The sequence below is a fragment of the Microcebus murinus genome, chromosome 10 (assembly GCF_040939455.1).
Source record: "Microcebus murinus isolate Inina chromosome 10, M.murinus_Inina_mat1.0, whole genome shotgun sequence".
NCBI lineage: Eukaryota > Metazoa > Chordata > Mammalia > Primates > Cheirogaleidae > Microcebus > Microcebus murinus.
Window position 1 is genome coordinate 47,391,409 of NC_134113.1, and position 13,960 is coordinate 47,405,368.

The following is a 13,960-nucleotide window of genomic DNA, read 5'->3' on the forward strand; positions in this document are numbered from 1 at the left end:
AGGGCCCACATGGTGATGAGCTGAGAAAAATTGATTCAGGTAGAGAGGATAACTAGTGAGAAACCTAAAGATGGGAAGAGTCTGAAATGCTCTAGATGTAGAAGGCTAGTGGCGCCAGGTATAGAGGAGGGGGAAGTCCACTGGGGCCAAAATATGGAGGGCCTTGTAAGACCTTTTAAGTGGGGAGTTTGGGTTCTTTCTAAGTGTGATAAGAAGCCATTGGAAGATTTTAAGGCAGAGAATAAGATCTTATTTATGTTTGTTTAAAAAAAATCATTCTAGCTTCTGGGCAGAAAATGGATAGTGGTGGGTTAAAAGTGAAAGCAGAAAAGCCAGTTAGGAGGCTAGCTCAGTATTGAAGGAGAAAATTGATGGCTTGCACTAAGTGATAGCAGAGACAGAGAGGAGTAGAACGTTTTCTGCAGGGAGAGTTGACAATGTTCTGCTAATTTGGATGTTGGCAATGAGTGGAATTGAAGACTGAATATGGACTTTTGCTTGAGAAACTGGGGTTTGGTTGTGCTATTGCCTGAAGATGAGAAGGACTCATGAGAGGCAGGTTTGGGGCTACATGGCCAATTGTCCGTCTTGATTATATTACATTCCAGAAATCTTCTAGACATTCAAGATGGGATAGGCAGCTGGACACATGTCCAGAAGTCAAAGGAGAGATTAAGGTTAGAGATAGAATTGTTTCTATTTAAAGCCATGGGCCCAGATATAAGGACTTAGGGAATACTCACAGAGAGAGGATAGAAGGGTACACAGAATCAAGTCTTAAGTCACTCCAGCAGTTAGAAGTTGAGCCAAGACGTGGAACTAGCTAAGGATGATTAATGAGAAGGAGCAGCCAGTGAGGCAGAAGGAAAACACAGTTGTTAAAATATGAGTTTAAGAGATTCAAGAAGAAAGAAGGTGGTCAACTCTGTGGAATGCTCCAAAAATGTTAAATTTAAATAGAGTCAATTAGATTTTGACATTAGATCTGGCCAAGTGTATGTGATTGGTGACCCGAAAACAGCAGTTTCAAAAGACTGGAAGAGAAAGAACTCCAAGTGGAGCATGATGAGAAGAGAATACTGGTTATATTACCTACATCCCGGGGCAGCTGAGTGTATCAAATGAACTCATGGATGTAAAGTGCTTAGTGTGGTGCCAGGCATATAGTGAGCATTCATCAAAATTAGGTGTTGTTGTTGTCAATATCATTATCATCAGCATTATGATTCCTGATGCAATGAAGTTTGCAGAACTGAGACTGGATACGGTGATCATTGATTGCTTGTTACTATGTTTCACAGCTCCTAGCAAGCCTCCAAGGATCATCAGTTCAGTAAGGTCTGGTTCACACTACATAATCACCTGGGATCATGTCGTTGCACTATCAAATGAATCTACAGTGACAGGATATAAGGTATATGAAAGATTACTAGATTATTCTCCACAAAAGCTTCATTCTTACAAAGAGTGATTGATATTTGCAATTTTTGCTGTTTTGGTGAAACCCATTCAGTTTTCTTATGCTAAGCTGTATAGCAGAGCCAGATGACAGATTGCCATGTTAAATTTTGAATGAAAAAAACACCTTCAGTGAATTTTAAGCAAATGCCATGCCAAGTGAGTAAGATAAGTAGAATAACTGCTTTAAAGAATAGAATTGTTAGAATAATCTATGCTTAAAGAGGAGAGACAGAATGAATTCATTTTGTTTGGCAATGATTACTATGGTATTGCCCAGCATCCTGCAAACTCCTTGATATATTGACAATTTTTTAGATTACTTTACTAAAGTGAAAGAGCCTCGATTTTATGCTTTTTCTTAAAAAGACACATTCTTTCCATCTCTTTATTTTGAGTCATCTCAAAAAAATAAAATACAGATGTTCAAGTCACATCCTCTTGGATAATCCTAAAAATTGTAGAAAAAAAATTTTGTGAACTAAAAATAACAGCAAATTTTTCTGCTTATTTTAAATGTATTAATTTTTATTAATAAAAGTGTAAGCATTTTTATTCTGATTTTAGTATTAGGGCATTGGCTCATTATTATGACCTTCTTAAGTATTCATATTTTTGGACTTTATAAGGTTCTCTATAGACCCGATGGCCAGTATGATGGCAAGCTGTATTCAACTCATAAACACTCCATACAAGTCCCAATCCCCAGGGATGGAGAGTATGTTGTAGAGGTTCGTGCACACAGTGAAGGAGGAGATGGAGTGGTGTCTCAAGTCAAAATTTCAGGTAAACTAGTCATTTTCAAACACATGTCAATGAAGTACCATATGTTTTTAGACCACATGGGTTTCTAAGAGTAAAGATAGGACTGATATTCACACCAATGCCATTATTCTCCTAAGGAGATTTGAAATGTCAAAGATGCCCTGAAACTTTATATTCTTCCCTCGTGAGTGAGAAAAGTAAGTTTGTGACGTGCTACATACTTGTTGATTATGATCTGGATGTCAAAGCACAATGAAAAACTTCTAAGATGAACAAGTTCAGGGGTTCTAAGGTACAGCATGGAATATGTTAATTAACTTAATATGATCATCATTACACCATGTATATACATGTATCAAATCATCACATTGTACACCTTAAATAAATTCAATATTTATTGTCTATTAAATATTTTAAAATAAAAAGCACACTTAAAATAACATAATGCAGTAAATGATAAATAATAATAGGTTATTATTTAATAGTATTTAAACTTCTCTTATATCAAAAGGAAATTCACTGGACTACTTTTCATACTCTTCTCACCCCTTTTTACTTGCCCTGCACAAATTAATATAGTAATTAAATATAAAGACAGTAGATTATGTTTCCTTTATCTTGTCCCTCTCCTTATATATTCCTTTTCTGTAAACCTATTTTTCACAACATTGGTTAACTAAATACATATTTGAAGAAATGATTTCTTCCCTTTTTTGGATTTGCAGCACTCTATTATTTAATTTTTTATACTTTTTTCTCACCCTGTAATCATGATATAGTTTAATTATAATGAATTAAAATTGATATTAATTTGAGAATTGTATGTGAGATTAATAAATACTAGAAAATACTAAATTAAGGAATAATTGATATATTTATAACAAAATAAATAAATTGGTAAATGTTCACCAAGAATATTTGGCAAGTTATAGCTAAATAAATATATAAACTATGTATTAAATCAACAAGAAATCCTTTAACACAAAGCCAGAGTCATTAATAACTTAAATGCTAGCTTCCCCAAGCCATATTTTTATAAAATTTATCACAACACATATATACTTTTTTCCCAAATCAAAATGTATTGGACAATGCATTGAAGAATTTGATTTTTAGTTTAAATATGCTCATTTTTTCTTTCTAGAAAATTTAGAAATTATAGAAACCTTAAAGTAAAAGAAAATAATCAGTTGTATTGTAAATACTCTAAAACAACTACTATTAAATGTTTAGTTGAATTTACTCTTAATCCCTCCATATGAATATCTAATTTTATGTTTCATCATCGATTGGTTTTGTAAATTTCATTTAATATTACACATAATATTCTTTTAAACCAATGTACAAATTAATTCATTTTTATAATAAATAATACTTTTTAAGTATATTTTTATAAAGTAATCTTTCTACAGGTTAAATTTAAATAATGATACAAAGTGTTCCTTTAGATTGACAAATTTATTTTAAAATATTTATCAATTTATATTCCTATTATCATTGTATATACATGCTTTTCTCAGTGTATCCCTTCAAGATTATTGTCTTTCTTTTTAGTTGTTACTAATTTGGTAAGAGATAATGGCATCTTCTTATTTTTGAATTGTTTTCTAAGTTCTGAACTTCAATAACAGACATTTTGAATAGTTTTTACACTTGGCAGGACTGTTTCACAAAAAGGAAATCAGGGGGAAATGTAGCTATTATGTCAAGGCTGGTAAAGTGCAAAAGAAATAAGTAAATTGCTCTTGAGCACTGACCTTCCCTGTCTAGAAGCCAGCCATAGCAGACTCTCACTCTCATCATTTCCGTATCCTTCATTTGTCATTCCTTGTGTGTGTGAAGCACAACATAATTCCTGGGATTTAGACTAGAGATTTGTAGCTAGTGGTGACAGTAACATCAGTATAGTTGTAACAAATAGTGTATTGGTAAATGTTCAACAGCTGACTCGCCAGGCATGAGGGAAAGCCCTGGTTTATAGCATTCGCCAATTTCTGTGGTGTAAATATTCTCATCATGTCTGATTTCAACCTTCCCACATGATGTCATTAAATGTGAAGCTGGGAAGAGTTGCTCAGTAGCACATCATTGTATGGTATTGCCACTGTACAGATGCAGTAGGCACAACCTCAAGAACATTGATAACATTAAAATGTAGTCAAAATATTTAGGAAGTGATGAGTTTTGAGTGCTTACTACCTTTGTTTTAAGCTTTTTAATTTAACTGAGTTTACATAATTCAATTTTAATAATGGTGTTTTTAACAAATTGCTAATAAATTTCCTGAAAATTTACCAATGGAATCTTAGGAAGTGGTATGGGTCAATTTAAGTACACTATGGTTACAATTTGGCATTCCAATGTAAATAACTCATGTATGGAAGACACAGAGTATGCTTTTTTAAAAATCCCAAACATAGAATATTTTCTATATGCTTCTCTTTTTTTGTCAACTAACAATGTTCTTATTAACTTAAGAATTTGTATAGTTTATCTCTTACTCTGACTGTAACTGTATAAAGAAACTTTAGAATTAACATCATAAAATGTCAGATGCTTAGTTCAGTAGTACTATTTTGGAATTTTCTTGTTTAGGTTTGTATTTATTTGAAAAATTGTTTAAATTATTTCAATGAGGAAAACATGTAACTACATGTAACTACATGGAAAAGGTAGGTTTTCTTGTAAATTTAAAGAATCCTTTGTTTCAGTTTTTAATGCCCAAAATATGTAGCCAGAAATATAATACATTGCTAGATTTTAATGTTTATAAACACTATGCTATTTGCTCATTCAATCATTCATTTCAACAAGTATACAATGAATACCTACAATGCAGCAGGCACAGTTCACATATTTAAAACATGCTAAGGTTTATATATTTCCACATTTCTGCCTGTCCCTACTGCAATTCTAATGATTCTCTTGGCTTCTGATGTTGGCCTCATGTAGTCCATTTGCTATGTAGCAGTCAGAAGGGTTTAAACATAAATCAAATCAATAACTCTCCTCTTAGAAAGATGTCCCATAGATTAACATGTAAATTCCTTACTATGGCTGTAGTGCCCTATATAATCTGGTCGTGCCATACTCTTTCATTTCAATTAAATGATTTCTCCCTTCCTATATTGACCTTTCTCTTCTTAACACATCAATATCATTCCTTCCTTTGAGGCATATGTACTTGTTCTTCCTTCTGCCTGGAATTCTCTGGATCTTGGCATGGCAAGTTTATTTTTGTTATTCTAGATGCTACATCTTCAGAGAAGCTATATATGTGGCCACCAATTTAAAGTAGCTCCCCACTCGGATTAATTTATCATTATAGCACAGTTTAATTTTCATCATAATATTTATGCCCATTTAAAATGATCTTATCTATTAATTTATACTTGGTTATTGCTATCTTCATCCTTACTTGAATCTAAGCTCCATGGAAACAAACTCTTGTCTGCCACGATTGACTTTTGAATCTTCAGCACCTAAGGGACTATCTGGCATGTAACAGGGTTTTAAACAAAAGACTGTTGAATTAGTTCATGATGTCTGTATAGAGAAAAATTTAGTAACAAGAATATTTTGGGTTTATCATATATGGCCTTGACAATTTTAAGGTATATCTTGTCTATTAGACAAGAAAGGGGAATTAAGGGTGTCCAAATGGAGGCAGAAGAGATCAAACTCTCACTCTTTGCCAATGATATCATATTATATCTAGAAAACCCCAAGGATTCAACCAAGAGACTCCTGGAAGTGATAAATGATTTCAGTAAAGTCTCATGGTACAAAATCAATACATACAAATCAGAGGCATTCATATACATCAATAACAGTCAAGCCGAAATTCAAATAAAAAATTCAGTACCTTTTGCAATAGCCTCAAAGAAAATTGAATATCTAGGAATATATTTAACTAAAGATGTAAGAGACATATACAGGGAGATCTACAAAACACTAAGAAAAGAAATTATAGAAGATGTAAACAGATGGAAAAATGTACCTTGCTCATGGATTGGCAGAATCAACATTGTTAAAATGTCCATACTACCTAAAGTGATATACAGAATTAATGCAATCCCTATCAAAGTACCATAATCATTCTTTACAGACCTAGAAAAAATAATTCTATGCTTTGTATGGAACCAGAGAAGATCTCGTATAGCAAAAGCAATCTAAAGCAAAAAGAACAAAGTAGGAGCTATCAGTCTACCAGACTTCAAGCAGTATACAAGGCTATAGTAACTAAAACAGCATGCTACTGGCACAAGAACAGAGACATAGACCTTTGGAACAGGACTGAGAACCCAGAGATGAAACCATCCGCATATTGTCATCTAATCTTTAATGAAGTAGACAAAAATATACCCTGGGGAAAAGAATGTCTTTTCAATAAATGGTGCTGGGAAAACTAGATAGCTACATACACAAGATTGAAACTGGTTCTCCACCTCTCACCTCTTACAAAAATCAATCCAAGATGGATAACAGACTTAAACCTAAGGCATGGAACCTTTAGAATCCTAGAAGAAAATGTAGGGAAGACTCTTTCAGACATTGGCCTAGGCAAAAAATTTATGAAGAAGACCCCTAAAGCAATCACAGCAGCAACAAAAATAAATAAATAAATGGTACCTGATCAAATTAAAAAGCTTTTGCACAGCCAAGGAAACTATCATTAGAGCGAATAGACAGCCTACAGAATGAGAGAAAATATTTGCCCTCTGCACATCCAGTAAAGGGCTGATAATAAGAATCTACCTCAAACTCAAAAAAATCAACAAGAAAAAATCAAACAACCCCATCAATAAATGGAAAAAGGACATTAACAGAAACTTTTCAAAAGAAGACAGAATAATGGCCAGCAAACATATAAAAAAATTGCTGAACATCTCTAATCATTAGGGAAATGCAAATCAAAACCACAATGAGGTATCACCTAACCCCTGTGAGATTGGCCCTTACTAAAAAATCCCAAAGCAACAAATGCTGGTGAGGATGTGGAGAGATAGAACATTCTTATACTGCTGGTGGGACTGCAAATTAGTGCAATATCTGTGGAAAAGAATTTGGAGATACCTCAAAGAGCTAAAAATAGGAATACCACTTGGCTGGTCGAGGTGGCTCATGCCTGTAATCCTAGCCCTCTGGGAGGCCAAGGCAGGCGGATCATATGAGCTCAGGAGTTTGAGACCAACCTGAGCAAGAGCAAGATCCCAACTCTACCAAAAATAGAAAAATTGAGCCGGGAATAGTGGCTCATACCTGTACTCCCAGCTACTCAGAGGCTCAGGCAGAAGGATCGTTTGAGCTCAGGAGTTTGAAGTTGCCATGAGCTAGGCTGACATCACGACACTCTAGGCGGGGCAACAGAGTGAGACTCTGTCTCAAAAAAAAAAAAAAAAAAAAAAAAAACCCATGTGATCCAGTAATAGCACTATTAGGCATCTACCCAAAGGAACAAAAGACATTCTATAATAAAGACATCTGCACTTGAATATTTATGGTAGCCCAATTCACTAATACAAGGATGTGGAAACAACCCAAGTGCCCATCAATCCATGAGTGGATTAATAAAATATGGTATATGTATACAATAGAATACTACTCAATTATAAAAAAAAGATGGTGATCTAGCATTCTCTGAAGTGAGGTATCACAACAATGGAAGAATAGGCACCACATGTACTCACCATCAAATTAGCACTAACTGATCAACACTAAGGTGCTCACACAGTAGTAATATTCTTTAGGGCTGGGTAAACTCACAACTAATGGACACGGTGAGCATTGTTGGGGGGAAAGGGCATGTCTCAAATCATGGTTTGGGTGTGGCAAAGTCATAACATGTAATCAAAATGTTTGTGCCCCCATAATATCCTGAAATTAAAAAAAAACTCAAAACAAGAATAATTTGGGCAATTTAAAAACACTAGTCTATATCTCTAGAAAAATGATACACTTCTCCACTAGGCAAGTGATTTGTATTATGTCACGTGCTGAGCCACAAATTTGATTCTTATAAAGATGAAGACTTCCTTTTAGACATATTCTAGAAATTTTATTAGACTTGGTAATCCACTTCTCTCTGACCTGGACACTGTTATCTGTTGTCTTAATTTTCCATTATTGAATGTTTGCAGTGCATATCAAGGCACACATAACATCACAAAATGTCTTATCACAAACATTCTATCTCTAATAAATTCTATATTGTATTTTAAAACCTTTCATTTTTATAAGTCATTGTGAGCTAACTTAGAGAATATGCACCTCACTGCAATATTTTGAAGACAAATTTCAAGAAGCTAATTTTGCTTATTACACGTTTGCTATAAGTTTTAGAATATCGGTTACCAAGGATCCTTGGTCATAAATATCCACAGAGAAGCATATATTTAATTATTTATAGTGAGCATGCATATTTTAAGTATTTTTTTGTTTTTTTATATTTTTAGTTTTGAACAGACTACAGATTTAGCCAAGGAAGACTTTTAAGGACATTTTAGAATCTGAACTTATTTCTAAGGGAAAGAAGTCAACGTTTGAAACCTTTAAGGCAGGAGTATCATGATCAAATTTTCTTATTTGGAAAATTATCTTAGTGATTGTGGAAAATATATATAGTAGGTGGTAAGATGTAAGGAGACTTATTACAAGCTTATTGCCATAGAATGATTAAAAGATGCTGATGTTAGACTGGAAAGAAGGCAGTGGTAGATGTCTAGGGTAGATTCTAAAAGAGCAAGGCAACTTTTCCACTTGATTTAAAGTTACTAAAGTTAATTGTTGACTTTGTGTCTTCTAATAAATCTGTAATTTATCCTGATGTTACCACTGATGATGTAATCTAAATCTTTAACCTACTATTTTTGTTATATATTAAGTTAAACTATATAACCCAAGCCACTGACTTAAACATGGTGATGAAAAACATATTTTGGTTTCTTGCTTTGTCTCCTGCCCAGTAGCAGAAGAAGAAGGCCTGGGAAAGCATTTCCTAGGTGGAACTTCCATTTTAACTCCATTGCTCCTGTGCTCCCTTCTCCAGTGCCTAAGTAATGCAGTATAAAAGGGACAGCAGGATAGTGGGATGTTTAGATTTAATTCATATCTCGTTAAATTTGTATTCGTGATTAACATATAATCAGATATTTTAGTTCAGGAGATGCAAATTCTGTCTCTTCAACCATTTTGAAATGAGCAAATGTTTTGTTTCCTTTACTACATTTTGTGTGGGATCAAGTTGAGTGTTCAAGTATATAAATCCTGCATATCTATCTCTAGGTTGACAAATAGCTTACATTTAAATTACCTCGAGTGCTCGCTTTGGCAGCACATATACTAAAATTAGAACAATACACAGAAGATTAGCATGGCCCCTAAGCAAGGATGACACATAAATTACCTCTAAAAGAGGTCTTCTCTCCATTACCATTGAATCATGACTAATCAAAGCCTTTCCCAACTGTACAGCTGTGCTTAGCACTCCTAGTTTTGTAATAGGCATGAAAATGAAAGAGAAATTATTTGGAAGAAGTAATATTTTGTGAGTCTCTACATTTGAATTTAAGAGGCAATTTATAGGCCTGATGATTATTAACGTAACTCTGAGTGGCCAGGTTTGCTCCAGCCACTGATAGACGACTGCCAGCTCAGGAAGTTCCCCGTGTCTTACTTGTCCTTCTGGAGCTTTGAGCACTAGTTCTGGAAGCACATTTAGCCACTGTGTCAGGCAACAGATCGCACCTCTGCATCTAAACTAACCCAGGTTTTCCTGAATCATCCTCTAGTTTTCTTTAGCTGCTGGCTAGTTCACACAATGGCCCCAACATTTTATTTTACTCATTTAGTTAGACTCAGAAATAATCTGGATGAAGCATTCCTCAGTGGAACATATTGTAAGAATAGAAAAAAAAATCTTAAAATAATCATCCAAGGTTTACTTACTCCCCATATCATTCTGGTTTATGAAACACGGTCTTAGTCTCTGGAGCTGGACATTAGTATAGTTCATGACTGTTCCCTGCAGGGCATTCCTGGCTCCTGCTCTCTCAGCCTCAGTTTAAATACTGTCTGTGATGGGGAGCGAATTCACTTATTTTACAAGCAGTCCTTAGACTTATCAAGATCTCTGATCAAGTCTATATAATGCTGGAACTCATTTCCAGCAACAAGATGGAGCTCAGAGTATAAAGCCATAGATTGCTATAAAGCTCTTCCTTTTATTTTTTCTATCAGTGCAGTTTCTGTCAGGAAAGATGAAATATCTCTATTGAGTTAGAGTCTTAAAAAAGGAAGCAAAACCTTTTGTAAGGGCAGTGAGACTGAATGTCTGCCGGCTTTGAGAAAAGCAAGAAATTGTAGTTGAAGGGAACCCACACTGGTGGTCTGCCTGCCTGCAGCACCAAGTGGGGCATCCACGGGACATTCCCTGGCCCTGGCACTCCCCGACCCCTAGCCCCCTGCGGTCCACAGGCCTACCCACCACTGCCAGAGCAGCACTGGCTCCTGCTTTTTTACATCCTCCCAGTTCTACCCCTACTGCCTCTCAGTGGCAAGAGAATCTGAGAAATGTAGTGTCCACAGCTTTAACCCAGAGAGAGAGAGAGGACAGAGCATTGAGAGCCTGAGGAATGATGCCAAGATTACAAGAGAAAATGCAACACACCTTTTAGAAAAATAATTAGGTTTACACACCCACCATCAAAACTAACTAGAATAACCCAGCCAAATGTGGATTTTCAGGAAATGTTAAACAAAAGAAAGAAAAGAAATTGGCTCTTAACTTCCAAATTGGTTTCATGGTACAGAAATTGATATTGGCAGTACCATTAAAATTATAGAACAGAAAACTGCATATATTAAAATGATATGATGAGAATATCTAAAAGGAATATTTATCCAAGATACAGAAGTAATGATTAATATCACTTGATCACTTAGACTCACAGCTAATATTGTGGCCACTGTATTTAGTTATTCCCCGTATTTTCTTTTTCAGTATTCTAACATCACAATGGATATCTTTGTATATAGACCTTTTTTCTGAATTTCTCATTATTTTCTTAGAATAGATTCTTAGAAGTGGAATTACTAAATTAAAGGGCATGACCTTTTAAAGACTTGGCACATACTTGGCATTGCCAAATTGCTATCCAAACAGCAATGCCTACATTTTATAATTAAACACATTTTTATCGCATTTTGTCATTTTAAAAATCTTTGTTAATTAAGAAAAAATATTATTCCACAATTTTCATTACTACTGAGGTGAATATACTAACATATTTAAAAGCTATTTATAGTTCCATTTCTGTAAATTGCTGTTCATGTGCTTTGGTATGTTTCACATTAACAACTTTCTTTAAATTTTTGTGATCAACTTATAAAGTAAGATTATAAACCTGTTCATACCATATTTGTTGCAAATATTTTTCCAAGTCTGATTTTAATTGTTATTGATGATAAGTCGATGCTGTTTATTTTTATGTAATATGATAAATTCTAATTATAAAAATTCTCAATTATTGAATGCTGAACATGAACAAGAAGTCACAAAATAATACATGTGCTGTCAAGTGCCACATAACAACATTTTGGTCAGTGATGGACCACGTATAAGATGGTGGTTCCATAAGATTATAGTTCCGTATTTTTACTATACCTTTTCTCTATTTAGACATGTTTAGATACACAGATACTTACCATTGTGTTACAGTTGCCTGCAGAATTGAGTACAGTAACATGCTGTAAGGGTGTGTAGCCTAGGAGTAAAAGGCTATACCATATAGCCTAGGTGTGTAGTAGGCTGTACACTTCATGATATTCTCACAATGATGAAATCGCCTGATGACACATTTCTCTGAATACGTCCCTATCAATAAGCAACATGTGACTGTAAATTCATTTATATGAAGTTTTACATGCCACATAAACAGCATGTAAAATTTCCTCTAAAAGATAATGATTATTGCAAAATACAGTGCAGTGTTGCATCTGCAGAGGGTTGTTTGTGGGGTGGGGTACCGGGAAAAGACTTCTGGGATGATGCCAATGTTCTGGTGCTTTCCCTGGCCGGTGAATACACAGATATTGATGGTATTGCTTTTTAATTATGTTTTTTAAAATACTAATTTGTATAATTTATTTCAAAGTTGTAAAAGTAAAAGGGAGGTTGAAGAAGTCGAGTGAAGAATAGTTATTGCATTTGACATTTTAGAGGTCGATATTAGTTCGCTAGAGCTGCCATAACAGTTCCACAGAATGGATGGCTTCAATAATAGACTTTTTTTTTCTAACAATTTTGGAAGCTAGAAGCCCAAGATCAAGGTGTTGGCAGGGTTGGTTTCTTCTGAGGCCTCTCTCTTTGACTTGCAGTTGGCTGTCTTCTCCCTGTGTCTTCAGATGGTTTTCCCTCTGTGTGTGTCTGCGTTCTAATTTCCTCTTCTTATAAGGAGCCATTTATATTAAATTAGGGCCCACTCTAATAATTGCAATTTAACTTAATTACCTATTTAAAGACCTTATCCCAGATACAGTCACATTCTGAGGTACTGGGGGTTAGGACTTCAACATATGAATTTTGGAGGAACAAAATTCTGCCTGAAAGAAGGTCATTGGTAATTTTAAGAGAAAAACTTTTATAAAATAGGGTGGGTGAAAGTCTTGTTTTTCTAAGCCAACCTAATAGAGTTTACATGCTAAAGAGAGGAGACAAAAAATTAATAAATAACAATATACATTTTATTAGTGAAAATATCTGAAGACAGCTGACAACAGTGAAGCTGGGAATGGGGGTTAAGAGTAGTGGAAGAAGGCTGGGTATCTCTTTTGAGTAGGAATGGCAGGGAAGGGCTTGATCTGATGAAGTAACCCTGGAAGAGAGGATGGAATGAAGTGAGACAATGGTCCATGCAGTTATCTGGAGGAAAGTATTCCCACCAGAACAACACAAAAGCCCTGAGCTGGGAGTATGTTTGGATGTTTAAGAACAGCAAGGAGGCCAGTATGGCTCCTTGCCATGGAAAGAACGGACAAAATAAGGCTGAAGAGGTAGGTGGAACCTGAATCATAGAGAGTTTTACAGGTCCTGGTTAAGGACTTTGGATTTTATTCTAAATGTGATGAGAAGCCATTGAACCATTTTTAAGGTGGGAAGTGACATGATTAAATTTATATTTTACAGTAGAGCATTTCAGCTACTCTTTGAGAGGGAAGTGGAAATCTCGTGAATGTTGGGGAAAATCTGTGAATCTCTGGAAATGGAGAGCAGTTAGGAGCCAAATAGTCATAGTCCAAGCAAGAGATGAAGTTAGCCTTGACTAGTGTCACAACAGTAGGAGAAGTGAGAAGCAGTTATTCAGGATTTATTTGGAAGAACACCCAACAGTATTTTCCAATGATTTGATGAGATGTGTAAAAGGGGATTTGGCAGAACTCCATGGATTTAGATTGAGTGGCACAATCATCTACTAAAATGACTGACAGAATCATGTACTAAAGTGGAATCATCTACTGAAAATAGATGATAGAAGAAAATAAGGAGTAGTTCAAATTTTGACACACTGAGTTCAATATGCCTATTAGACATCCAGATGGAGACAGACGAAAAAAGGATCATTTAGCAAAACTGAGAAACCAGCTGAGGTCAGATGACATAAATTTGTCAGAAAACCAACTGGCATAGTTACATAACTTTATTTGCATTGCATACCAGCCTGGATTCAGAAATGGAGAT

The 13,960-nt window shown here is 34.9% G+C and overlaps 1 protein-coding gene and 1 non-coding gene across 5 annotated transcripts in view; both read left to right on the forward strand.

The window, feature by feature from the left end:
- The window catches only part of CNTN1 (contactin 1), a 340,010-nt gene that overhangs the window by 304,011 nt on the left and 22,039 nt on the right, over positions 1-13,960 (forward strand). For 3 of the 4 annotated variants that reach the window (XM_076007181.1, XM_076007180.1, XM_076007182.1), the window contains 2 exons: positions 1,302-1,414; positions 2,088-2,244. The exons of the other annotated variant lie outside the window; for it this stretch is intronic. In XM_076007181.1, coding sequence (XP_075863296.1) covers positions 1,302-1,414; positions 2,088-2,244 — 270 coding nt within the window. The remainder of the gene's footprint in view (positions 1-1,301; positions 1,415-2,087; positions 2,245-13,960) is intronic. 4 annotated transcript variants of the gene reach the window in all.
- Positions 9,541-9,648, forward strand: LOC142873547 (U6 spliceosomal RNA). The gene has a single exon (XR_012921562.1). It is a non-coding gene; the product is annotated as a U6 spliceosomal RNA (small nuclear RNA).